This window comes from Acinonyx jubatus, chromosome C1 (assembly GCF_027475565.1).
Source record: "Acinonyx jubatus isolate Ajub_Pintada_27869175 chromosome C1, VMU_Ajub_asm_v1.0, whole genome shotgun sequence".
Taxonomy (NCBI): domain Eukaryota; kingdom Metazoa; phylum Chordata; class Mammalia; order Carnivora; family Felidae; genus Acinonyx; species Acinonyx jubatus.
In genome coordinates this window covers 192,315,768-192,343,043 of record NC_069381.1, presented here as the reverse complement: position 1 = coordinate 192,343,043, position 27,276 = coordinate 192,315,768, and the positions used below count along the sequence as shown (strand labels likewise).

Below are 27,276 nucleotides of genomic sequence, written 5' to 3'. Positions count from 1 at the left end.
CTGTGGATTTTGCTAACATAAAATAATTTCTTGAATATTTGAATCAAGCAAACTATACTATGTACCTGATATTTACTGTACACCTGAAGGAAACCAGTTGAGGCCTAAATTTAAGAATTAATTTTCACTTTTTAACAATATCTGCAAAGTGCAATTAGGAAGCAGATTTTTCGCAGCCTGCTTTGACCACCCAGATTTTGATTAGTTTATGATTAGCCAGCAAACAAAGCCAGCAAGCAATATCATTTGCTTCAATCTGGCAGCAAGCTCATTAATAACCATGTCCTTAGGGTCCTAAATGATTTGCAGCCAGCATACAGAAATGGGGACTATAGCTTATAAACGTAGCACAGTCTTCCACTAGCTGTCAGTTTTCCAAAACTATCTGTGAAGGATCTGCAAACACATGGTCAATCATTCTGATCTTACCCAGTGGCCTTTGAGGCCAGGGCAGAGCTTCGAGACAGTCTGGCATTCACTTCAATGATGCAGTATTCCATTGAGGTAGGATGAAGGGCAAATTGAATGTTGCATTCACCCACAATGCCCAGGTGGCGAACAACATTGATTGAAGTACGTCTCAACATCTGAAACTCTGCATTGGAGAGGGTCTGGGCAGGGGCTACGACAACCGAATCACCTGTACGTCCAAGCAACACGTGTTATTTGGTAGCTTATCTAAATAACTAACTTTAGTGACTTAATCTATTTGTGTAATACAAGACACAGTTTAGTCTAAGGGTTTGTGGGGAAAATAATTGTCTCAAGGCAGTGCATTGCTCCAACACATTATTTACAGAAACCCCTCTAACCTTTCCCAAGTTCATTTAGCTATCAAGGCTTCAGTCATCTACTTACCAGATTCACATTAACTTCTTCAATTTCTTCTCTTCATCTCAAAATCTCTCTCTCTCTCAAGTTCTCCCTTCTACAAACATCATCTCCTCTTCACCCAGACTCATTCATCTGTTTTCCACATCTCATCCCTTCCCATTGTCTTACTCCTCTCTAGTCATAGCCCTTGCATCTTCGATCTCTTAATCTTTAGTCTCCAATCCTTCTGCCCACAAACATTCTACTGGCTCAAGAAGCCTGTCCCCCTACATTATTAATCACAAGAACATCTCTCTCATTTTTTACATGACTAAACTTCTTTAAAGTTTCCCAAGTCATCATCTCTCTCATTGCCATATAATTCTTATCAATATGAGTCCCATAACCAACTTTGCATTAAAACTGTCTTCTCGGATATTCAAAACCCCACATTAAAATCCTAATTCTTGACCTTTCATAGCATTTGATATAACCAAAACCAAAGCTCTTCTATAAAATATTTTCTTGTATTGACTTACTTGTTTTCTTTCTATCACTCCCTTATTTTTCTTAAACACTAACCCTTCCTCTTACTCCTGCACTGTAAATCTAAACAGTTCCTAAGTTCAGTCCTTGAACCTATTGTCTTTCTTTCTATGCCTATGTCCTTGAATACTTAGTCTATTGAAGCTTCCAGCTTCAATTATTTCCTTCACACCAATGCCTGCCAATGATTTTATATCAGCTTTTTTATTTCTATTCCCCTTTCTTGAATTCCAGCTCCACATCATCAACCCTCTTCTTGAGAACTCCACCCATGCCTCATAGCTAACATTTCTGAACCCTAAGTCATAATTTTTGTCCTCTTGTCTAACTAGTTTCTCTTCCTAAAAAAAAAAAAAACTATTTCACCTTTTTCTATTACTTGTGGCTATTTTCTCATTCACTTGGTAACTAGTACCCTCATGTGATTTAAGCTGTCTTAACCTCATTTCTTACTTCTCAACACCAAGTCTTACATATTTTACCATCACTACATTGTTTATATTTGACTTCTTCCTCAAATGAAATCAGGATAATACCTGACTTATTTCACAGTGTTTTTGTGAAGATCAAACATGAGATCAACGTGAGATTATTTTCAATATTGTGAAATACTATTTTGTGTAAAATATTATCACTAGTCAGTCAGCTAAGAATAGTAGTTTAATGAAAAGAACTCAATAAAAGTGGCTATGGGTCATCAGAAGCGTGAATGCAGGCATTACTATTATTCTTGAAGATTCTTTGCCTACCTGTATGAACACCCATGGCATCAACATTTTCCATGTTACAGACAGTGACACAATTGTCATCGGCGTCTCGGACCACTTCATATTCTATTTCTTTCCAACCTGTCACTGACCTCTCCACCAGAATCTGGTTGGTCATAGCAAAGGCCTGGAAGTTGGTGACACAAGGTATCAAAGAGTAAGGAAAGGTTCTAGTTTAAACATGGATATTTGGCACAGTGCCCTGGCCTGAATCCCGGTCAGCATCATGGTCTGAAGCCTAGTCTCCATCCTCCTCAGTGCTCCAGAAGGCACAATGTGTCAGAAAATCAGTGAGGTACTAGGAATAGCATCCTGCAGTGAATATGCTTGATTTACATTATTGAGGCTTGCCATTCAAAGTGCTGATATGACATTAAATCAAACTAATTTAGGAAAAAGAGAAAATAATTGAGCAATCAGGCAGAGGGAAATGGAATTATTTCAGCAGCAAGGCTTCTGTGAAACCAGAAAATGTGATAAGTGCGAATAAATATGGAAAAATAAGTCTAAAGACTGGTTTTCTCTAAAATAGCTGAGAGTGCTTTGTACAGTGACATACACAATAAAAGTCAGTTGACGTTGATGAGGAGAAGAAAGGAGATAATGATGGTTGTAAACAGTTAGCCAAGATGGCATACGAAACTTGGGAATTAGAAGAATCATATGCAACTATTATTATGGTTAATCACCGCCTAAGTGCTTAAATACCCTGAGTCATATATCATGTATGCCTGATTAAACAGATATGAATTAGTATAATTATCATTTCATATTTACTGAGTATGCACTGGTGGGTAGCATACTGAACCCAAAATATGAAAGAGGAAGTCTTTGACCTTAGGACATTTGGTGGCTGAAAATCCAAGACAGAAATGTCCCTTTGTCTCATAATATTTTTGATTTGTAATAGCAGTGAGAAAGGAAGAGAAAGTAACCAGAGAAAGTACTGTGGATTTTTTCAAATTATTAGCAGGCAGTATAATGAAATAATAACTCAATGTTAGTTTTTCTTTAATGTGTCTCAACACTATTTGTTTAACTTCAGTCAACACTATAGGATTCACCATGTGCAATGGAAAATGTAACACATTTGTCCCCACAGCTGCCTATGATGAGGTTTTCAAAGTGGTTAGGAAACTCTGTAACCAGCATTAACAATTTAATAATGATTAATTTGTCATTAGGATTGCATGCTAAAAGAGGAAATCTGTGAAACAAAGGGTAGAATTTCGGAAAGCTTTTTGCATTCTAATAGACTAGGCTGGATGTTTGGACACAAGGACAACTGAGATCAAACGAGAAGTTGCCTCAACTTCTTTCTTTCCAGCCTCAGATTTTGTGCAAAAGACTAAGACCTAGATGAGTTACTGCAGCTTCTGAAGGTGGTAAACATAATATCAAGAGAATAAGGGGTAGCTTAGGAAATAATGATACAAAGTAACTATTTTCAAGGGAAAAGCTAGGTTTTCAACAAAAGAAAAACACTCAATGCCCTACTGATTATTTCAGAGGAATTGTAAATCATTAAAATTTATCCCATCCCCAAATTGCTTTCATTGTAAATGTTTTTAAACAATTCAGTGTTCAGAATTTTTTTATACTGTAAAATATATATTCTTAATAAAGAATAAGTACACATTGTCACTACTGGGAGTAATAATGAGATTACTAATACTAAAAATATTGGAAACATCTAATATTCTAGAAAAAAATTACTTCTATAAACCTGTCTTTTCTTTAAATATATGATTCATAAGTCTAGAATGGAAACAAGAAATACTGATATTGATATATTGTCCTTTTTTATTTCTTTTGGCAACTTTAGAAACACTAAATCCAACTTGTTGACATGTAAGTTTGTCATTATAGTTATCTAAATATATTTAATTTTATTTATCTGTTCTCAAAATCCTATGTCAACAACTCAAGGGCCTCATTTTGTTTCTCTCTAAAAAGTAAGTAATGATAGATACAAGCTGTGCTTGGTATTTACTCAGCATTCCCCGAAATAGCTCTTATAATTCTGTCAGATTCACTTCCATGACCATCATGTAAGTTACATGGGTCTCTTGACTGCACACGCACTCATTCATTCAGCAAGAAATTATTGAGACCCCATATCACTAGGCATCATTCTATTCAGTGAGAAGAGAGTACACACAACCAACAAAAAAACTCCTTATCTAATAAAAAGAAGCATACATAAGCAGGAAAGAAAACAGTTCTAGCAAGAACGTCGAGAGCTCACCAAGAAATCTGGCTAATGCTGTGCTCCAATGTCAATAACTGCACTGCATTTCCCTTACAAAGGTAAGGTCTGTTGGATAACACTTACAGAAAACATGACGGTGGTTTTATTTATTTTTTTTTAATTTTTTTTCAACGTTTTTATTTATTTTGGGGACAGAGAGAGACAGAGCATGAACAGGGGAGGGGCAGAGAGAGAGGGAGACACAGAATCGGAAACAGGCTCCAGGCTCTAAGCCATCAGCCCAGAGCCCGACGCGGGGCTCGAACTCACGGACCGCGAGATCGTGACCTGGCTGAAGTCGGACGCTTAACCGACTGCGCCACCCAGGCGCCCCATGATGGTGGTTTTAATAGAGAAAAGGTCATTTCTCATCTACATAACCTTCTCTAACTGAAAGGGTTTATCAAATCAGTTTTCTTGATTGATAAGAATTTGGTCTGTGAAAACACATACCTTTGTGCTGAGGTCCAGTAATGTCTCCTTATTAGGACAGATGCCTGAGCCTAACCCACCCAGAGCATAGGCAGAACGGATCATCACTGGATAGCCGATGGTGTCTGCTGCTTTCAGGGCATCCTCAATCTGTCAATGAGGAAAACTCAAAGTTTGAAAAGCTGACCACACTAGCAGAAAAGACCACACCAACAGAGTCTAGCATTTGAGATAAATCAGTTTATTTGGGAAGAATCATTATAGAAATGTTGTATTATTGCTTCATTTCATTCTGAAGAACAAGTGTTGTTTTACAAATTTTAAGTAAAATTCTAGGATTTTTTTTCATACTCACTGAAAGTTTTTCTTTCATCTTTCTGTTGTAAATTTTATTTTGCCATATAAAAAATAAAACAATGGCTGAAGCTGAAATCATCGTTAATTTGAGAATGGGAGCCATATTGAATCTTTAAATTCAGTTTAAAAGCCTTCATCTCTTCATGATACAAGGATTTCTACTGCTGAAACTAACTTGGTATTCTTGCAATAGGCCATTAGGAATACTATATAGAATGAGTTTTCATTTTTCAAGTTCAGTCAGAGAATAGTCCCAGAAGCGTAGATTTTTTTTTTTTTAACTTACAGAATACAACATATGGTGGCTATATTTTTCTGTCATGGAATATTATTACACTACCAATGGGAGTGTAATTACACCTTTCCCATATGCCTGTTTCGCATCCTGAGGAAGCAAGGACATAATTAAATCTGGCAATGAAAGAATAAATGTATGGCAGGAGCTTTCCAAATGTTCAGCAGAGTTATCCCGGGACTATTCCTGACTGACAGCTCTGAAACATTGTATGTACTTGTGAGCATTCTTTTCTTAAAAACCACACAGCCCATTTTCCGTCGTCCCGGAAATAGTTGCCCTTTTCCCTCAAGATTTGCCTATTTTTGCAATAGGGAAGTTGCATCAAAAACTGCCTCCAGAACCCCAACTTTATTGAATATATATGCCTGAAATCAGGAATAAAGTCAGGGACAAAAAACAGATATATATATCAAGCCAAATTTATGTTGGTGCCTCATAATAGCCTATCAATAAGCACAGGCTATGATAGAAAGTGATTAACAAAAACACAAAACAATTTATCCTCTCCAAACACCTAGTCTACAAGTTTTTCAGTCATGAATCTTATTGATTAGATCCAATGGCTTTTTTCTAGATAATTTCATTTTTAAATGTTTATTCCATTCTAACAAGAAAATTTCAATCCAATCATTTCCCATTTGCAGGTCATTCCCATCTACAAGATGTGTGACTGGTCCCAGAAAGAAAGTAAAAATCACTTTGGCATTGTAAGTTTACATGGTTCTTTGTTTTATTTAATTCAGGAGATCTGATATTCAGTGGCACTTCAACCACTGATAAACCACTTCATCTCTGGGCTTTTGCTTCCCTTTTCATAAAATATGAATACCTCTCCCAAATACTGTAGCATGGAAGGCTGTAATTAATACAAAAAGTCTCTGAGATACTAACACATTTCTGGAAGAAATTATATGCATATATAATAATTTAGCTATTATTTTCAGGCATGACAAATAACTCTCCCTATAAATGTAAGACAAATAATGGCCTTGTTTCTCCAGGACAAAGATTCCTTACCGATTCCACTGCAAAGCTTGGAGCAATCTTTTCATTAATTTCATTTAGTTTGTCCGAGAACAGCTGCCTGTCTTCTGTGGCCATAATGGATTCAACCGAGGTCCCCAGGACTTTCACGCCATACTCCTTGAGTACACCTCTCTTGAATAGTTCCACTCCTATGGAAGAACCAAATATAATCAATTTTTAGAATCTCAAACTCTTATGTCTTTCTTAACAGATACCTGAATACAACTTTTTTTTTTTAACCTTAAAATGAACTCCAAAGCCACCACAGTCTACAATAAAATTGTACTTAAAAAAAAAAAAAATTGAAAGAAATTCTGAAGACATTCTAGCAAAATATTTTGCTGGTGGTATTATTACTTATATTACCACCTTCTCCACATGATTTCTATTATTCTTATTAATCAAAATCATAGGATACAGTGAACTTCTAGATTTTAGTATATTTCCATTCTTTCTATGATCCATTCCTATATTGAGATTCTCTTATTTAAATAATCCCAGTGATGTGGATCTCTATATGGGTTAAAAATAATCAAAATAGTGTTTCCATTTGCGTGCCACTTAACTTAAGCTAAGATTTTTATATTTGACTTATAAATTACATCACCAACTGCTTACCCCAACTAGCTAATGAGATTCTCATTCATTATCTAGTTCCAAAGATTTGAAGCACTGTAAAAAGGACAGAGTATTGGACTCACCAGATGCATGAAGGGATTGCAGAGAGACTAAACTGTGTTATCATGAAAATATATGTGAAAGCCAAATGCTACAGGGCCAACACATAAGAGCACAAAGCATTTAATCAATGTTAATTCTCATTTTTTATTCATGGTAGTTCTCAGTGTTTCGCTGGTAACACAGAAAAGCAAATTCCTGAAATGGAGGAGGGAGACCTCACTTCGCCGCCCCAGAGCATTCAAGTAAAAGGTTTCTTTTTGTATCTTAGCTGTTCTGTGAAATAAACCAGTAATATTTATCACATGACATTTTCAGGTGGCTGTTTGCTAATGGCTTCCTCACACATTAAAGAAAGAAAGGCTTTTATGAACACACAGAGCATAATTGTTAGATGGATTCAAACAAAAAATATTACACAGAAGTACCTGGGCTGAAACTCTGCAGTTAAGCCAAAAAGAACTCACCACAGTTCAGAGCTGTCTGGCCACCCATGCCTAGAATTAACCCATCTGGCCGCTCCGCCTTGATGACCTCTGTGACAAACTGAGGGGTGATGGGGAGAAAGTAGACAGTATCTGCTTGCTTTAAGCCCACCTCGTTGGTCTGCACCGATGCAATGTTTGGGTTCATCAAGACAGTTTTGACATTTTCTTCCTGAAAAAACCAAAGGACACAGAATCTGAACATATAGTCTAAAGAAGAGAAAGACCATACTCAAACAAACGGTTTGTATTGGGAGGCAAAACTTATAGGTCATTCTGTGGGCTGCAGAGATCAGTAATAGGACTAGGAAGAAAAAGAAAGACTAACGTTTGGTGAAAGGAAGGAAAAAATTGCTTGAAAACAAAACTATCCAAAAAGAACTGGCTGCCCTATGTGGTTCACCCTGAATTCCTTGCCACTAGAGGCATCAGGCAAAACTTAAGATAACGTCTATAGAATTTAACTAGAGGTCTACAAATACTGCTGAACTTTATAGCTCAATTGACCTTAAAAGACTAAAGAAAATATCTTAAAAACTTTGAAATTAGTAAACTATAAAATAGAACCACAGGCAACATCAAAGAAGCCTCCCTTTGCAATGTTGGTCAGAGACCAACACGGAATGTACTTTTAAAATGCAGGATGATGTGCTCCCTTGCTGGAAGCATCAGGAGCCTTCTGCTGAATTCCATCTTTTTATATTTTAATGCCTGCCCTAGTGCTTCAACAAAAAGCATTATACACTGTGTATACATGTTATATTAATAGAAAATGACCAAATGGCAAAAAATAAAATAAAATAAAAATTTCTGTGTGTGTGTGTGTGTGTGTGTGTGTGTGTGTGTGTGTAAAGGTATTCATAGCCCTATCTTATGCCTCACATCTGCAGATACCTCAGAAATAATTCTTCATGTAAGCTATGAAGGATAATAGCTTTATAAACCAGGATGAGTGTGACACTTAGCAAAATAATTATTATAAAATATGGCCATATGGCTCTTATTATTTTACCTATTACCATGTAAATTTTGAACACTCCTAAAACATCAACAAAATATTCAGATGAAAGTATAAAAATCATCCTTGAAAGCCCTACATGTCCTTGGGGGAGAATCTGAATAAAATATTAAATATATTTCATATGACTTTAAATTCAAATGATGCCTTAAAACTTATAATCTACTTTTTTATTAATTTATTTGATTTTTATACCCAGACTACAAGAGAAATTTCTACCTCACAGATGAAAAAATTGACATTCAATAAGGTTAAATGACTTACTAAAGACCTGATAAATGGCAAAAGTAGGGCTCTAATCCAAGTCTTATGATTCAAGTTCTATGCCCTTTCCTCAATATGAGTCATCTCTCAAGAGTTTAAGAGAGTGATTTTAAAAAAGCATGATTAATTTTTTTGAACAAATACACACAAATAAGCAAATGCATTTAAAATATGGGTTGGAACTTAAATAATTAAGTCTAAACTGAGAACATGTCATCAATAGAACTTACAGAAGGTCTAACTACTGAAGAAAAGCACCGACAGACTTAAGTATTTTCCTGTACAAGGAATATAGCTATTTTCCTATACAAGGAATATAGCTACTTTTGTAAATCAAATTACATAGGTAAAGTTCCATAAATGACTGTGATGAGTGTTTATACATTTTAAAACTTAGACATAATTTCAAACTATTTTAATAAATTTTCTAACTTTTTTCTAATATAGTTCTGGTTATAATATATGCATCATCTGATTATTTTAAAATATTTAGTTCATGAATTCATTTCTACTAACTTCTTAATCACAACACTTTATCTAATAATGCCTATTCTTCAGTTAAAATGTATAACTTCACCTAATGGATGTAAAGCACGTAAAAAAAATACAAGCTATGAAAATACTAGTCCTTTATAAAACTACCAAATAGGATTTAAAAGTATGCTAATTAAATGTATTTACAAGCCCTGAATGTACTTACATTGTTTTCTAACCAATCTAAACCATTGGACATCCTCTAATTATTGAATCGTAGAGAAATCGTAGAGAAATTGAATCGTACTACAATAAAGTAAAGTAGTCCTTGAAAATGTGCACAAAAAACACATGTGCATGTGAGTGTATACACCTATGCATGTATGGAGAAGAATATTAAAAAATAAAAACAAATGGGAAGAAGAGTAAGGTAATTGGGGACTGCATTCTGTTTTCTTCAACAGACATCTGTCAGGTGAAAATCTTCATCTACAGAATATTGAATAAAACAAAAAGAAAAATTCTGGCCAATTATTTTTCTGTGTTTGTTGCCCTAGTTTCCCATCACCTTCAATGCGTTGCTTTCTCCTAGCCAGGTCTCTGGTGAACAGATTTATACTGCAAAGCCAGAGGCAAAGTCACAGAAGAGCTCACATGGCCACTGGATGGCTGATTAGCACCAAAATAGGGATATCCAAGGAAATGAGGACACCAAAGAGACACCAGATTAGCTCCTTAATAGAAATACAAGTACAGTGAATGTTTTCTAAAGGTTTAGTTTGCTATGACAAAGAGTTGGGGAGATCTTGAAAGACTTTGAAGAAACAGGAAGGGTGTTCTTCCCAACGTGAGCATCAAATCCTTTTTCATGTAAGCATCTGAGCATCAAATCCTTTTTCATGTAAACGTATGACAAATCATTCTGGTCGGTCATCCAGCCCAAGTCACAGATGGGGAAATTGGGTCCCCTAGCGACAGATAATTGGGTCCCCTAGCGACATCTATAGCTTGGACAAAAGGCACTGATGCCTTTGCTCTCTCAACTGGATCTTGCCATTTCAACCATAGATGCCTGAAGCATCCTGTAGAGCATTCAAAATATCTTAGAGCCCAAATTCCCTCTTTCACACAAAACACAAGTATATTTTAAAAGCTCACTGCCTCAAAAACAATGAGCAACATCTGTAAATGTGGCTTTTTATGCTTTCAGTATAAATAGGTGGTAACATAGATAATTTTGGAGATCATGCCAAAGTTCTTGATTTGCAGGCGTGAAAAAGTTTAAGAAGGTTAAAATTTTTGCCTGTGATCAAAGTTTCTTTAATGTAAGATGTGTAAGGAATAGTTAAGGATATCAATTATAGTGACCTTGAAAGGAGGTAGTGTCATAAATCTAAATTATAAAATACTAATTGGACCCATTAAAGGAGTATATTAATTCTTACAAAGATCTCTCACCTTCATGGCTTTTACGGCTTGTGATCCTGAGTAGTCAAATTCACCTGCCTGACCAATGGATAGACCTCCTGATCCTAGGATAAGGACTTTGGAGACCTGTAAGCAGTAAGAAAATGACATTGCTTTGATTAGGAAGATGGGGGAAATAGGCATTTTCAAGAGTGGAGAACTCAAACTATATTGTCTAAGTTTACATGGTGATTTAAAGTATAATATTTTGAAAAATATGTAATATGTGAGGAAAAAGACTAAAAATTTAAACATTTCTAATTTCAAAGCAATTTCCAAAGTTCATGAAGCTTTTTTCATTTAAGTGAAAAATTGTGAGAAGAGGTCTACATTTTATTCAAAGATATATAAGTACCTAAAAATAATTACATAAATATATATTTAAATATATATGTATATATTTAAATACACACACACACACACACACACACACACACATATATGATAAGAATCTCCCTAAAATTTAAATGTATTCCATTCAATATTCCTTGGTTTCCTTCTGGACAAAGGAGACCTGGGCTCTCCCTAATGGACAAATGAAAACATAGAAGGCAAGGGGACATGGATACACCTGCATATTCACATTTTTGCCTGTACAGTTCAGTGCCAGAAATATTTAAAGATAATGCAATAAGATAAAGCTCATATCTTGGCAACATACTGAACTTCTACAGACTGTTATGTGACTCCAAGGAAATAATGATACTGCTTAGTTTTGAGCCACAAGTGCCAAACCCTTCAGAGAAGAAAGATACTCCTGCTCACTGCAAAAGACAAGGACTTGGGAAAATTGGTTTGCCTCAACAAATATTTATTGGATGCCTGCTACATGCGAAGACACTGTGGAATCCCAACCTGTGTCTTTTTCCTCACCATTAACAAAAAGATACACGTCTGAAGAACATGAGTTGATATTCTGAGAAAAACACTATACTGTAAGTACATTGCTTTCTTTGGCTACTAAGAACCCACCATTTTATTCCACATTGAGTGGGTAAATTACCTCCAATCTTTCCATCTCAGGCAAAGAGGCTGCCATGGAAATCCTTAAAACAGAGCATCCAACTCAAATTATCATTTTATGAAAACATATAATTCAATTATTTTTATTTATAAAAAAAATCAATACGTATATATATACTTGAAAATACATATACACTCTTCTAAATTTTATATAATAATGATGTGGGTATGTGTGTGGTTTAACTATGAAGGAAATGGGTAGAAACCTTAACATACTAACATATGTATTTAAATAAATAAGGATTCAAGTCTTGTGCTATAGTAATCCTTATCCATTTGCTTTTTAGAGGTAAAATAGTATTATTCTATTGAATAATAACTCTTCTCATTGAAACAAAAAATGTTCTATCATCAATAATGATTCTGTAATCTGAACTGTATCTCAAGCATACATAAGACTATAGTTTATTAAGTAATAAAAAATGTGTCAAATTTGAAACTAAAAGCCTATTCTTTATTAAATTATTGTATTACAAATTTTCTAGAAGTAAACTGTAAAAGATTTTATATCAAAACAGGAAAATTCCATCAAGAACAGGCAAAATAATTAGATGCTAAAATGGTGAGTAATTACCATATCACTAATCATCTCTTATAGACATTAAAATGGTTAACATCATTCACTTAAAAAAATTATCATATGATAGAGAAAATAAAAAATACATAAACCAAAAAGAAGCCCGCATATACTGACCTCCACTCGAGAGGCAACCAGTGCTGGCTTTGGCAGAACCGATGTGATTGTGGTACCTTTCCCTTTTTTTACCAGTGAGAAAAAAGAATCAAACAGGTACTAGAAAAAAATAGAACCAACAAGTTAGAAGCTGCAAAACTCATCAGGTTACTAGATAAAACATAGTATGGCCAGTTAAATTTGAACTTCAGGTAAGTAACAGATACTATTTTTTTAGGGTAAGTATTCATATGCACTATTTGGTTTTTGTTTTTCTGCCAAAATTGGCAGACTAAATATTTACTATTATAAGAATTAGATCAAATAAACATTTCTAATTGCTCACTTCAAATCCCATCAGAAGAAAGTTTTCAGCAGACAGTGAACATTTCAGATAATGCCTTCTGAGAATGTCAAGTTTTCATCCCCTTAATTAGGGGTTGTTTTCTTCTAAATGTTTTCTTCTAAATAAAACTCCAGTTATACAAAAGAAATTAAAGCTATATTGCATATATGTCCTAAAGTTCAAAATAACTGGATTTTGAAAATTTCTATCCACTCTAAAAATATCTCTAAAGTTTATTCTTAGCTTTACCAATGAATTTACTTCCATTGTTTCACTAGACATGACAAATTTCAACAAAAATATTCATTTGGTAGCTTTGGCAGCACAAAGAAAAAGGATTAAGTACTACTGAATGTTGCATGCCTTAATTTCAATGTTCCTAATCTGATGTACTAATATAGGCAAAATATTTAAATTTTAAATAAAAAGAAAACAGTATTCACCATGCATTAGGCAATAGTGTATGTCACCAAATTTTCCTTATGTTTTTCATCATGGGTAGGTAATGGTATACTGATTTGGGCTATTAAGAATCATTATTTCCTGGGATGCCTGGGTGGTTCAGTGGGTTAAGCGTCCAACTTCAGCTCAGGTCATGATCTCACAGTCTGTGAGTTCGAGCCCTGTGTCGGGCTCTGTGCTGACAGCCCAGAGCCTGGAGCCTGCTTCAGATTCTGTGTCTCCCTCTCTCTCTGACCCTCCCCTGCTTGCACTCTCTCTCTCTCTCAAAAATAAATAAACATTAAAAACATTGTTTTTAAATCATTATTTCCTGATAATATTAAAAAATAAAAAGCATAAATATCTGAAAAGGCAATTCACAAATATCTGAAAGCAGACTTTACAGAGGGAAAATTCTGATTCTCTTCATTTTACCTAGGTGCCTTTTCTGAGAATATCTGCCGACAAGGAAGAACTGTCAGCATGACTAGTGGAGGCCTTAGAGTGTGGGGGAGGAAGTCACACCAGACTTTCCAGACTTTTGTGAGTGTCACCAGAAGCTTGTGTTTGGAAAGATGACTTTGAACACTGAACCAAAAAGTCACACACAAAAATAAAAATATTTAAATTAAAAACAAAATTCTTCTAAGCATTCCTTGTGGTTCTCTTCTTAAGCCATCTGACTCACATATATGTGCATGCACGCCCTCTCCGCTCCCTCATACCCCTGAGGGAGTATGCTGTTTATTCTCCCTTCCTGGCTATACAACCAGTTGCCATAGGGATTTTTGTGAAGTCACAGATGGGGGATTAAAATTTCATTTCAGTTATGAGAACAAGAGAGCAAGAGGGAATTCATTTGCATAGTACAACCATTGTAAATTTCAGAACTAAATATATTAGAATGATAATGATTTAAGTAAAAATAGCATCACATCAGGTTTCGTAAGGGTTTTCCCACTTTAAATTTTAAAGAAGATAGAAATTTCCTCCATGATATTCATGGGGAAATTTTAATACAATGTGTGTGTTATCAAAGTATTCTTCTTGAAAATATTCTTACCCAAGATCACCTGGGCTGACTATTTTTGTTTCCCAAGTTTTCACATTAATACATTTCTGATTTTAAAAAAGACTAAGTGTACAATAGGTCTTATTTTCTGACATACCTCAGTGTCTGTTGGGCCTGGGCTGACCTCTGGGTGGAATTGCACACCAAAGAAGGGTTTGCTTTCATGCATAATCCCCTAAAGGAATAAGAAATAGGAAGAAATTCCTTCTGTAACCATGAATGTTAACCAGGACTGTGTACTACTTAGCGGACAATAAAGTCCAAATAAAAACACTAAGTTAAATGCTTAAAGACATTCTAGCAGCTAACAACCATAATAAAAACAGGCCAACGAAGACTCAACCAAATGTGGTCCCCTCAATAAAAACAACTGATTTGGTCTATAGCCTTTGGGCCCTCCTCCCCAGGGTCTCAGAATAAACTCAAATCTTCTTATCTCCAACTCCTAAGTTACTTCTCCGAGGGTCTTCTCAAAGGCTACTTCAGAGCTAAGTGAGTCCCAGAGACCCATATGGACTAGGTCCAAACAGATCTCCACCAAATGCCTGTTAGCCATCGATGTGAAAGACAGTCACTGATTAACCACGCAAAGAGTGGATCTTAATGAGTCAACTGATGAGAGAATAAGACAGAAATGACTTTTTAAAAAGCAGAGGGCCATGGGAAATAACCTATAAGAGGAGTTCTTATACACACACACACATCAAAAAAAGCCCACATAGACAAGGTATGTGTATAACAGAGTATTAAAAGCCCAGCATCACTCATTGCCAACTGAACAGGTTTATTGAGGGCCCTACCTCATTGGTTTGATCGTTGACATTCACAAAAAGTGGTTTCCAGCCAGCAGGAAGGGTGTTGTCCAGGGCATAGCCATGATTCTGAGCAGTAATGAAAGCCTGTCTGTTTGTGATATTCAAAACAGGCTGATTCTGCCCTCTGGAGGGAAAAGGGGAGAAAGAATAAGGAAAAGGAAAAGTGAAGAGAAGAATATAAATACATTTGCTGTAAAACAGTGAACAAGTAAAGCCTATTAAAACGTGAAAGTTTCAATTGCTTAGTGAAAATTACTCTGTGAGAAAAGTCACAGATTGTTAATCCCAATAATTCTAGCAACAAAAATCAATTCAGGAAGCTTTGCTGTGTGTTAAGTAGCAGGTCTATTAAACTTGTACAATTTTAGAAAGGGGAGAAGTGCACTCATAACAAAAAGTTAAGAATTGCTCACTAGCTTATCAGAGAGACAAATAGAAGTGATTTATTTTAAGGGAGCTAGGTAATTTTAAAGCCAGAGAGTGTGGGGGAAACAATAAAGAGATGACTCTGTCCTGAATTATTCTGAATTACACTTCATGCAGAGGGGGGGGCCATGGAGGAAAGCTCCATATTAAATAAATCGGCATCATGTGGGGTCAGAAGTAAAACCAAGAGGATTGAAGACTTCCCGGTTCTTAAGTCACACTAGAGTCCTACAATGTTAGAAACCAGAACAGTTTCCCTTAGAATATCATTTGATATTCTATCATTTGATAATGTCATTTGATATTGCAACCTCAATTTATGCCAAGGGAAGGAAAATAACTTTAAATGACAGCAACGTTATTGTTAGAGAAGGCTGCCTTTCAAAAATGTAATAAAAGTGGTATCGGGTAGTCAGACAACTGTGAACCATGTAATAGTACAGTTATCTGTTTTTTCTAAAGAAAATGGCATGTAGTCTTTTGCGTTTAGTTATCGACAGCATTGCAGATCCAGTTTGACCTGTAAACAGAAGCATAACTATCTCACCTGTTGGCCATGGACATCTTGTAGGTTTTAGCACCAGCAGCCAATCCTGTTATTAAATTTCCTGTACTGATTCCAAACAATGGCTCCTTACGATCACTCTCCAAAACCTAATACAGGGAGAATTTTTATGAACTAGAGTACAGTCCCCACACCCCCCCCCCCCAAATGCTGCCTCTGAAGGAATAAAAATGAAGCATCCTTTTTTTTCTTAATTAACAAGAAAACAGTAATTGAATAAAAAGTTAAGGCTATAGGGGCACCGAGGTGGCTCAGTCGGTCGGGCATCCGAGCCTTGATTTTGGCTCAGATCATGAGCTCACGGTAGTGAGATGGAGCCCCTGTGCTGACAGTGCAGAACCTGCTTGGGATATTCTCTCTCCCTCTCTCTCTCTCTGCCCATCTCCCTCTCATGTGTGTGTACTCTCTCAAAATAAATAAATAAATAAACTTAAAAAAAGTTATAAATAAGAACATGACAGGCGCCTGGGTGGCTCAGTCGGTAAAGCGTCCGACTTCGGCTCAAGTCACAATCTCTCAGTCCGTGAGTTCGAGCCCCGCGTCGGGCTCTGGGCTGATGGCTCAGAGCCTGGAGCCTGCTTCCGATTCTGTGTCTCCCTCTCTCTCTGCCCCTCCCCCATTCATGCTCTGTCTCTCTCTGTCTCAAAAATAAAGAAAACGTTAAAAAAAATTAAAAAAAAAACATGACTGACAAATTTGTAGCATTAGAATTCAATAAAATGTACTTAATAAACTAAACAAAATTTAATGTTTCTTTAGAAACCTGAAGGTGTTGTAGGTACCAAAGTCATGGTGAGAAACGTGAATTGTCATTTTACGACTGTACAGAGAGACACATTTGGAGGTTGGACTCCTGCTCTCTTGAATCGAGGACACAATCCCAGTTACTTTGCCTAAAGAAAGGTTCCTTTTGCCTCTGGTACTCTCTCCTCCTTGTTTCCTCCCATACCGTGTCTGCTGACACTGCCTCAGAGGTCATAGACAGGAGTGGAAAAGAATATGGAAATAACTAAAATATATTACAGCCTTTGTGACAGTTACATAGCAGAGTCCCTCCACCTCACATACAGATACACACTACCCCCAGGAGCATTGTACCTTTTTGACATTCTGAATTAGTGGTTGTGCAAGAGCTGGGTTCCCGGGTCCTCCGGCAATTAAAAGCCCATCATACTCCATGTTGGTGAAATCATGATTCCAGGGAACTAAATGCACTTCTGCTCCTCGCTAGAAAAGAAATGCAAAAATAATCAACTTAATAACATTTTTCTTTGCCAAAGTAGAATTTTGCCTAGACCTTCTCTTGATTAACCACTCCCTAATGGGGAAAATGAGTACATGATTCAAACGAATAATGCTGAGTGGAAAAATTCTTTGGTGGCTCACTGTATTTTGTATAATATAGATGGAGCCAGTGGTCAACAGAAAGTGAAGAAAAAACATGTTTAAAGTTTTGATCCTGAAAAAAATAATGTACTTTCCCATATTTCAGGAGGTTTCAGAGCCTAAAAAAATTCCTGACTGGGCACCCAGGAATATTATTTTCACAAGCTGTGGTAGAGAGTTATTTTTAAAAAAGAGAGAGAGAAATCCATTTTCTGCAAAATTATGCTAGTCTACCTCTCATCTTTTTCAATTTTGCTTTTTTTACCTGACCAAATTTTTCAGCAGCCTTCTTTCCTAGCGTTTTCTCATATTATCTGTAGTATATGTATTGTCATTGAATAATTAGAACTTTTGTATATAGAAGTGGGTAGGAAGACATCTTTGATGGTTTCCCTAGAAACATTTCCTGAGACAAGAATTTGAGAAAAAGAAGTTTATTTGGATGGGTTTCTAAGAAGTGACACTGTGACACACGCCAATAAATTATGCATTATCAAGTTCTATAAACACCTAGAGCTTCAGCCCACTGAGGAACTCTGAGTGTGTAGAAAATCCACTCTCAGGATAGTTCAGTCATGGGGTAAGAGTTGAGATAGTTACACATTGAACTTCTCTTGACTTTAGGTAGGGGGTGCTCCAGGGATCATTAATTCTATAGTATTTCCTGCCAGTCAATAGGCTCCAACCAACTAAAGAGAGCCCTCAAGCAATGAAGCGCAGGCCTTTGCAACTGGAGGATGGGCTAAATGCCCTATAATGGTGAAATGAGAAAGAGATACAGATAGGCCATCGACAGCATCTGCTACTGAAGAGTCCATGCAAGTTTTTATTAATAAAATGGGCCAGAATTTAAAATCATGATTTAGATCATTTGGCTGATACTCTCGAACGAAGAGAAGGTGAATTGAAGAATTCCTCTGTACTCACGATTTTGGTATTATGGAAATATCTGTGTATGTGCGCGTATGAGAGAGAGAGAGAGAGGAACAGAAACAGAAAGACATAGGTAGGGAGAGAGATGGAGAAGTGGGATAAGGAGAAATCCCAACAAAATAGTATTTAAGGAAACATTATAATGATTACATTCTCCTGCAGAATTTTTAAGGTTTAATTTTAATTGGTTGCCTAAGAGTTTATATGAAGCAATGTGAAAGTTTGTACTCTATCAGGGCATGATCCCTGAAAATATTTGTCACATAATAATTGTACTCCAATGGAGGAGTTCTCCAACTGACTCTCAATTTTTGGTCATCTCTAAACTCAAAGAAAATAAGCATGGCATGTCTCAGAATGTCAGTCAATAAGTGATAAGAAGTCATCACTCTTCTGTTTGTGGCCTTTAAAGATTTTTTAAAAACACACTCCACATCTCTAATTTTAACAGGAATAAATTTTATTTTGTAGATCAAAGAGAGCAAAAAGAGAATGGATCCCCTAACATTCTGAGAGAACACATTAGCTTTCTCTGAAACACAAAAAGGAAATCAGTTTCACACTAAAAAGATCCATATTACAAATCCTCACCCTCGAGATGCAACAAATTACTTACCTTTACTAGAAGGCGAATTACATTGTTTTTAATGCCACAGTCTACAGCTACCACTTTTGTGGGGTTTCCTTTGCCATACACCTTGACATCCTGCCATTTGAAAACGCAGAGAGTGAGAGGGAAGGTCTAGCTGTGAGCAGCACACCAATATCATAAACACATCATATCATAACACCTGAAGATGCTTAGCACTTACATTGGTAACAGGGTGATTGCTGACTACTAGGGAGTGACTGGCAGTTAACAATCAATCAATGTAGAAGAAAGGCACAGCAAGTGCCACAGACTGCACCTTTTCTTATGAAGCAAAGGGTACTTTGCTGTTTTACATAAAATGTAGATTACAGTAATAAGGATGGTCCCTGAGAAATTGGTTGCTTCCATAGTTAACAATAATCTCTCCCATGATTTGCCTCATTAACAACCAGTGGCAACGGAATTTTCAAGTATTACCGCCTGATTCAGCGCTAGGCAGATGCGGTAATAGATACATCGTGCTTTAAATACCACTTGATCTTCAACTTGTAATAAAGGCTGGATGGGGTAGAGCTGTTGTGCATTAGGCTTATGCAGTGGGGCTAATGGATAAAATCAGGATGAGAATCGGATGATTGCTAAGCTAGTGTAGACCACTGGTCTCTTTAGGTTACTATGCATTTATCCGCATTGAAATGATAGGCTTCATAAAAGGATCCCCAAGCATATGATAATCATTACCTACATCTTAAGCACTGCTTGGAGTCAGACCCATTTTCACAGGCATTTACCCAAGAATCAGTTCCCCAAAGTCATAAAAGGAGAAATAATAGAAACAGAAAGCCTAGAGGACTGGGTGCCCACACGGATTTCAGCTTTGAGAATTAGCTAGTATATTCTGAATTTAGGATGATTTCAATGTTTCCAAAAAGTTTTAGATAAAAGTTGCAACCTGGATATTTGAAAGAGTATTTTACTTTAACTGAAATATCTACTCTCTACTCTCCGCTCTCCACACACTCTATAGAATGGCAAATGACAATCCTTAGACTGTACTTGAAAAAATATATATAAAGTTTGTCACATTTTTTCTTTAGCTAACTATCCTAAAGAAAAAATACCCCATTCTTTCCATGATCTGCAGAAATTATTGCTGAGCTGATCTATAAATGCTACAGATAATCTCTCTCATCACATAATTTGAAAAAGCATATACTTATTTTTAACCTTAGGCTTCTGCTACAAAATAAAGCAATATTACCATCTAGTTGTAGCTACATCAAATTGCAATTACAAGACAATGAGTTAAGTTATCAACCATATCCAAATAAAACTCATAGAATATAGTCTGATACAAATATGCATTTTATCACAGTTACAATGAAATTATTTAATTGCACCAAGCATCAAGAAACAGGGCCAGTTTTCACCATTGCAATCTCTCTCTTCATATGATGTATATAAAAATACAGGTAGGTTCTTTTTTTCTAGTCTCTACACAAATACATTATATGCTCTTCATACAGAATGACAGCAGTTTTAAGCAAGAATTCACAGACACATGAATATATGAATTTGTATTATGACTCTTGAAGAGAGGAATATGTTATGCAGCGTTTTCAACCTCATTACCACAGAATTTTTTTAAGGTGAATTTCTCTAGGTCAACATTTCTCACATGTGGAAAATCCTACACTAGATCCCCAAGGTAGCTCTCAATTCTAAAAGGTAAATAGCACTTTTTCATGCTGTGTCTCAGACCAAATCACTTCACAGGGAAATGTCTAGAAAAAAATACAGAAAAATAGTTCCATGCCATTTGAATGGACAAATTTTGGAATTAAAAACAAGACATTACTGCATATGGCATGATCAAATTTCAGATATATAAACAATTACATATAATTTAAAATTCACTTTCTTTAACAACTCATCTCTCTTATGCTTCAGCATCCTGTGAATGCATGTCTGAGCCCAACATCAAGGCTCAGTACTGATTGTCTGGGACCTCTAATCCTTGTCTCCCATTTCCATGTGAATAGAAATAGGAACAGGAATACCAGATAATATCAACATGTGTTTTCTCTGAGGCTGACATGCTATTAATCAGGCAATTTTCAGTCCTTTAATAACATTTTCTTAAGAAAAGGCCCTGGTAGGGGCACCTGGGTGGCTCAGTTGGTTAAGTGTCCAGCTTTGGCTCAGGTCATGATCTCATGGTTCATGAGTTTGAGCAGTGAGTCGGGCTCAGTGCTGACAGCTCAGAGTCTGGAGCCTGCTTTGGATTTTGTGTCTCCCTCTCTCTCTACACCTCCCCCACTCGTTCTCTTTCTTTCTCTCTCTCTGTCAAAAATAAATAAACATTAAAAAAAAAGAAAAAAAGAACCTGGTGGACCAAAGTCCTCACAGCTGGAATTCTTCATGAAATGTTGTTCTCCATAGCCATTCTGATTGATGCTAAATCAATGCAAGTAAAAGTTACTAACTTTAAATTTTTGTTTTAACGTTTATTTATTTTTGAGACAGGGAGAGACAGAGCATGAACGGGGGAGGGGCAGAGAGAGAGGGAGACAGAATCGGAAGCAGGCTCCAGGCTCTGAGCCATCAGCCCAGAGCCCGACGCGGGGCTCGAACTCACGGACCCTGAGATCGTGACCTGAGCTGAAGTCGGACGCTTAACCGACTGAGCCACCCAGGCACCCCAAAAAGTTACTAACTTTAAACGGAATGACTTGTACATTTCAGATGCTATGAGATCCTTTTTTCCCTCAACTCTGGTGCTTCAGGAAGATGACCTCCGCCTCAGTGAAAATTTTGATATTACAAGAAATAAAACTACAAAATGTGAAGGGAAATCTCTCACCTTGGTTGAAACCTCAGCGATCAAATTCTGCTTATTTGGATCCACGAAATCCACAGACTGACCTTCAAATTCAATCTTCCCGAGCATGGTACCCTGTCAAATCAAAAAATTAGACAGTTAAAAGGGAGCAACAGTCAAGGTGCTAACAGGATCCATTCACAGGGACCTACACAGCAGCTCCAAGATCTAAATGTCTTTATAACTACTCAAAACCATCAGCAGAAAGAAGATCCTCATCTTCTCAACCTGGAAAGATGCATGGTACATTTTGAGAAATGCTCTGGGAAGTACAATTCATTTTTTTTAGGGCTGAGATTGTGACCTGGAGTAAGCAAGATCAAAAGGCATCAGAATTCAGGCCTCCAAGCTCCAGACTGGTGCCAAATAAACTATTTAGGCTACCTATTCCCTTAGTGCATATGACCTAAAGATAGTTCATGGGAGACATGGACAAAACAATCTATTGAGAAGAAAATAAGAAATCTAAAAATTGTAGAAAATAGAAAAGAATGAGAATTAATTACATTATGATAGTAAAATTCATTCACAAAAAGATGTGAAATGCGGGCACCTGGCTGGTTCAGTCAGTAAAGCATGTGACTCGATCTCGGGGTTATGAGTTTGAGCCCCACATTGGGCATAGAGATAACTTGAAAGAAGAGAAAGAAAGAAAGAAAGAAAGAAAGAAAGAAAGAAAGAAAGAAAGAAAGAAAGAAAGAAAGAAAGAAAGAAAGAAAGAAAGAAAGAAAGAAAAAAGAAAAAAGAAAGAAAGAAAGAAGAAAGAGGTGCCTGGGTGGCTCAGTCGGTTGGGTGTCCAACTTCAGCTCAGGTCATGATCTCATGGTTCATGGGCTCGGCCCGCATCAGGCTCTGTGCTGACAGCTCAAAGCCTGGAGCCTGCTTCAGATTCTGTGTCTCCCTCTCTCTCTGCCCCTCCCCCACTTGCGCTCTGTCTCCCTCTGTCTCAAAAATAAATAAACATTAAAAAAAATTTTTAAAAGAAAGAAAGAAAGAAAGAAAGATGAAATGCCAAGTAAGTCATCAATTTTGAGAAGAAGCATTGAAAATATTCACTGCTTTAGATATGTAAATGTCCAGGTGTCCTTAAGGACCTGAACTTTAAAGAATGTTTAGACCTCTCTGAAGTTTTCACAAATTAGCCTTGCTAGCTGAAGATGGCAAATGTTTTCTTATTATTAGCAATGTCTTGAGATTTACTTATTAGTAAGTCTAGTTTTTTTCCATTTAGGAAAATGGCATATTACATTTAGTAATCAAGACTTTATTAGGGGTGGGAGGGAGTCAAAATAATTCATTGATTTGCCTTTCTCCAAGAAATTACTGCATTGAAGGAAAGAGAAAGAAGCTTTTGTTTCCTTTTGAAATGTATTCCTTAAGGGAAGAAGTAGTCACTTGGGAATGAGTGAGGGTAGAATGTACCAGCACATCATTCAAACATGATGGTTATTTCGATGTGATTATTAGACCGGAGTGCTACCTCACACTCTGGGAAAAAGAACTATAAACCACTTTTCACTTCCACGCTGGATTATTACATTTCATGATGGTCTCTATTTACTCTTATCATCCAAATCACAGAATTCCTTGACCATGTTTATGGATCCCTAATTTTGAAATGTGGTTTTCAGTTCTCATTCCTTCTTTTTTTAAAGCATGCTGAATGAAATACAATCTTACCTTTCAACCTAAGATTAACAGAACAGAAAGTCACAAAATATACATTTTTAATATGAACCAACATAGTCAAATATAACCAACATAGTCAAATATAAGAGGCAATACTACTATTTTACCTGTGCTAATCCATTCAGCCTATTTTTTTAATGTTTATTTATTTTTGAGAGAGGAGTGTGTGCGTGGAGGAGGGGCAGAGAGAGGGAGACAGAGAATCCCATGGGTCTCCCGCTCAGGAACTAAGAGATCATGACCTGAGCCAAAAATCAAGAGTCGAGAGTCAGACACTTAACTGACTGAGCCACCCAGGTGCCACTATTCAGCCGAATTTTGAGAACGTAACCACCTGTGATAAAAGAGGGTTCATCTTAAGCCAACATACCACATGACGAGTACAATATAGTCTTGTAAAGCATTTTTCCAAATCATTAGGCTTGACTATATTTTTATTCACCCGCTGATTCTGCAGCCCAAATTGAATTCCCCAATTTTATTCCCTTCCCATTCAAGTAGCCTTACCACTGTTTACTGCTCCCACAATACCACTGGGCTAAGAAAACACAAGAATCAACTTGGGATGTACAATCTCATTAACATCTATTCTCGGGAAAATTATGAAGGAGGAAGTAAAAGCAGAGGTGAGGGACAGGATATTGTAAACTCTCACTGTCCTCCTTCTGGTCACGGGTATGTGGTGTGCCTTATTTACAAAGAGCTGTTTTCAGAAAGCTGTTCTTTCTGTGTACAGAGATCCTATGTCAATATACTTTCTAACAGGGAGTCTGCAACAGATTTGCTTGAAGAATCCATTTCACTTTGCAAATGTATCATTTATTATTTTTTCTTTTTTATGTAATACAATTCAATGAAAAAAATTCACTGGCATTTGGGGAATTTAGTTCATGGTAGTGAAGTAAAGTGTCTTTGTGTTTTGGGATGTGAAGATTTTGTGTATGAAAAAAAAATAGTGCCCTCCTCTTACAACAAGAAAAAGCAAGCAGATGGTGATGAGATATTGTCAAAGGAGGGGTCAGATGTTTCAGCTATGAGATGTGCCAACTAGAAGTTAAACTTACCTTTTACCACCTTGGTCTTTTGAACAGTCTTAAGAAAGAGTATATAATTGAGGTAACGTATGCAGGGCTCATTGGACACACTTATGAAATAGAACTCACTAATTTCACAGATAACCACTCCAAGGAAACCGAACAAATAACAGGAAAAGTGTTGCACACTTTCTAGTTTACATCTTTCAGCATGCCAGCATTCAACTGAGGCAAAATTATTATGCACCTGGTTACCTCCTCCACTGGTCTCACTGTCACATGAGCTGACTTATAAAGGCCTTGACTCACTGGGATAGTGAACACCCAGTGGGCAGTCAATATCCTGCTGCCAAGTGAATTAATCTCAAATCCATTCAGCAACAAACATCCCAATCAAGTATTAAGTCTGAAAAATTACATTAGAAATAGTAAAACAAAATGACAGAGGACCAAATGACAGAAATTGGCCAGATTTGCTCTTTCATACTGTTGGATTCCCTGAGCACTGAGAAAAATATATAATATTTAAGTTTATAGAGAGAGAGTATAGTATATATACTATTTTTAATTTATATATATAAATTATATATGTATATATAAATATACATACACATATATAAAGAATTATATATACACATATAAAGAAACATAGGGTTGGCTAAAGATGATGATCATACCTTATCCCGAATTATTTTAGTCAGCATTCTTGTATCCACTCCATAAATTGCAGGGACCTATAAGAAAGAAAATTTGTAGTGACAGTGAAATTGGAGGAAATAAGATCCAGCATACTGTTTTCAAGTTACAAACTTAGCATCATCTATCTTCTTGAGCAGTAAATAATTTCCCTACTCCTTCTTTACTCTGACCCAGGGTGACTGTGTTGTCAGAACACGGTAAATTGCTGTTCCAGTTGGGAACAGGACTCTGAATACCCAGGACCTTCCACAGAATAAAAAATGAGAAATTCTGAACATCAATCTTCTGCTATAGTTTCGTTTCTTTTAACACAAGATGTTAAAGAGGCAATGTTATATATTTACATTATTACATGTATTTATATAGATAAATAATGGATTTGTGAACTGCAGAAGCAATCTTATGTAAATACATGCAAATCCATGTTTTGAGCCAAATGTTCCTACTACCTACTACACACTCAACACATTTTTCTGAAGGTGCTTGCTAAGTAATCAGGATGTAATAAGTTTGCCCATCCTATTAGGAAATCAGGCAATACCACCATTTGTTTTCTTTTCTTTGAGTAGTTTGGATAGAGACAGATATGGTAAAATAAAAGGGCGATGAGTTAGGAACCCGAAAAATAAGTTCTAATTTCTTTTCTCCCACCATTTATTTCAGTGATGTTTGAGCAACATGTTTTTCCTCACCTGTACATACATAGAATGAGGTGAACTGATTACTCTCTTAGACCCTCTTCTACTCTATTCAAAGTGCGTTTTTTTAAAAATTTTTAATGTATATTTATTTACTTTGAGACAGGGGCAGAGACAAAGGGGAAGAGAGAATCCCAAGCATGCCCTATGCTGTCAGTACATAGCCCCACAAAGGGCAAGATCTCACCAACTTTGAGATCTTGACCTGAGCCAAAATTAAGGGTCGGAGGCTTAACCAGCTGAGTCACCCAGGCGCCCCTATTCCAAGCACATTTTAAAAACAAACTAACAAGTCATGAATTAAGTTCTTCCTCAAACTGTTAGTTCTTACGCAGAGCAGCTGTCATGTCAGTTCCCTAATGACACAAAGGAAACACTAGAGCGAGGGTCTCCTCAATGACCATTACAAAAATTAGTTGTCTGGGTAAGGGAAGTAAATTCAGATAATGGTTGAGAATAAAACAGTAGTAATTCAGGGGATGACATAAATGCCTTCTTCTCCCTTTCAAAATCTAGAAAGAATGAGACCCAGGAAGCCAAAATTAAGATTTCTTGATTTCTCAGAAAGGAGCAACAGTTAGCCCCAATACACAGATGCTCATTGGCGTGGCAGAGCTTTCTCGGAATCATATTCTGCCAGTTACGGGCCCCGCACCAATCCAACAAAAAGCAGCTCCAGCAACACTGGAGATGAAGCCAAATATAGCGGGTCCCTTAACTTTAAGTACATCTGACATTCAAACCAGGAGAATCCTGTTACTTTATTACAAAATAATACTTAAACTAAGGAAAGTATAAGATAACGTTTTTAGCCCTTTTCACGTACTACTTCAAATAAGATTATATCTAATTATGCATCATAGAGGCACAACGTTTAAGCTAAAAGAAACTTAATAGCAATCTGTTTATGCTCTCATAAGAGTTAAAGATTTAGAAAGTGTGGTATGGTTACACGACCTGCACAAAATCACACAGCTAGTTGATGGTAAGGCTGGTACTAAAAGCCATTACAGAAATACATACCGTGGTCCTGGGTAAAAGGGGATGGGAAAATTAAGTGGCTCAAGAATATAGAAAATTCTAAAATTTTCTCTAGCCCCTTTCCTCAAAGAGAAGTGCTACCAAGC

The 27,276-nt window shown here is 36.5% G+C and overlaps 1 protein-coding gene across 1 annotated transcript in view; it reads right to left on the bottom strand.

Moving 5' to 3' along the window:
- The window catches only part of CPS1 (carbamoyl-phosphate synthase 1), a 127,500-nt gene that overhangs the window by 72,266 nt on the left and 27,958 nt on the right, over window positions 1–27,276 (bottom strand). Inside the window, exons 5-18 of the mRNA XM_027051699.2 lie at window positions 25,430–25,486; window positions 22,012–22,104; window positions 19,173–19,262; window positions 17,336–17,464; window positions 16,220–16,326; window positions 15,232–15,370; window positions 14,529–14,606; window positions 12,594–12,692; window positions 10,868–10,963; window positions 7,636–7,825; window positions 6,482–6,639; window positions 4,831–4,959; window positions 2,109–2,253; window positions 430–640 (exon numbers count right to left, since the gene is read on the bottom strand). Of these exons, the coding sequence (XP_026907500.1) occupies window positions 430–640; window positions 2,109–2,253; window positions 4,831–4,959; window positions 6,482–6,639; window positions 7,636–7,825; window positions 10,868–10,963; window positions 12,594–12,692; window positions 14,529–14,606; window positions 15,232–15,370; window positions 16,220–16,326; window positions 17,336–17,464; window positions 19,173–19,262; window positions 22,012–22,104; window positions 25,430–25,486 (1,721 nt within the window). The remainder of the gene's footprint in view (window positions 1–429; window positions 641–2,108; window positions 2,254–4,830; window positions 4,960–6,481; window positions 6,640–7,635; window positions 7,826–10,867; window positions 10,964–12,593; window positions 12,693–14,528; window positions 14,607–15,231; window positions 15,371–16,219; window positions 16,327–17,335; window positions 17,465–19,172; window positions 19,263–22,011; window positions 22,105–25,429; window positions 25,487–27,276) is intronic.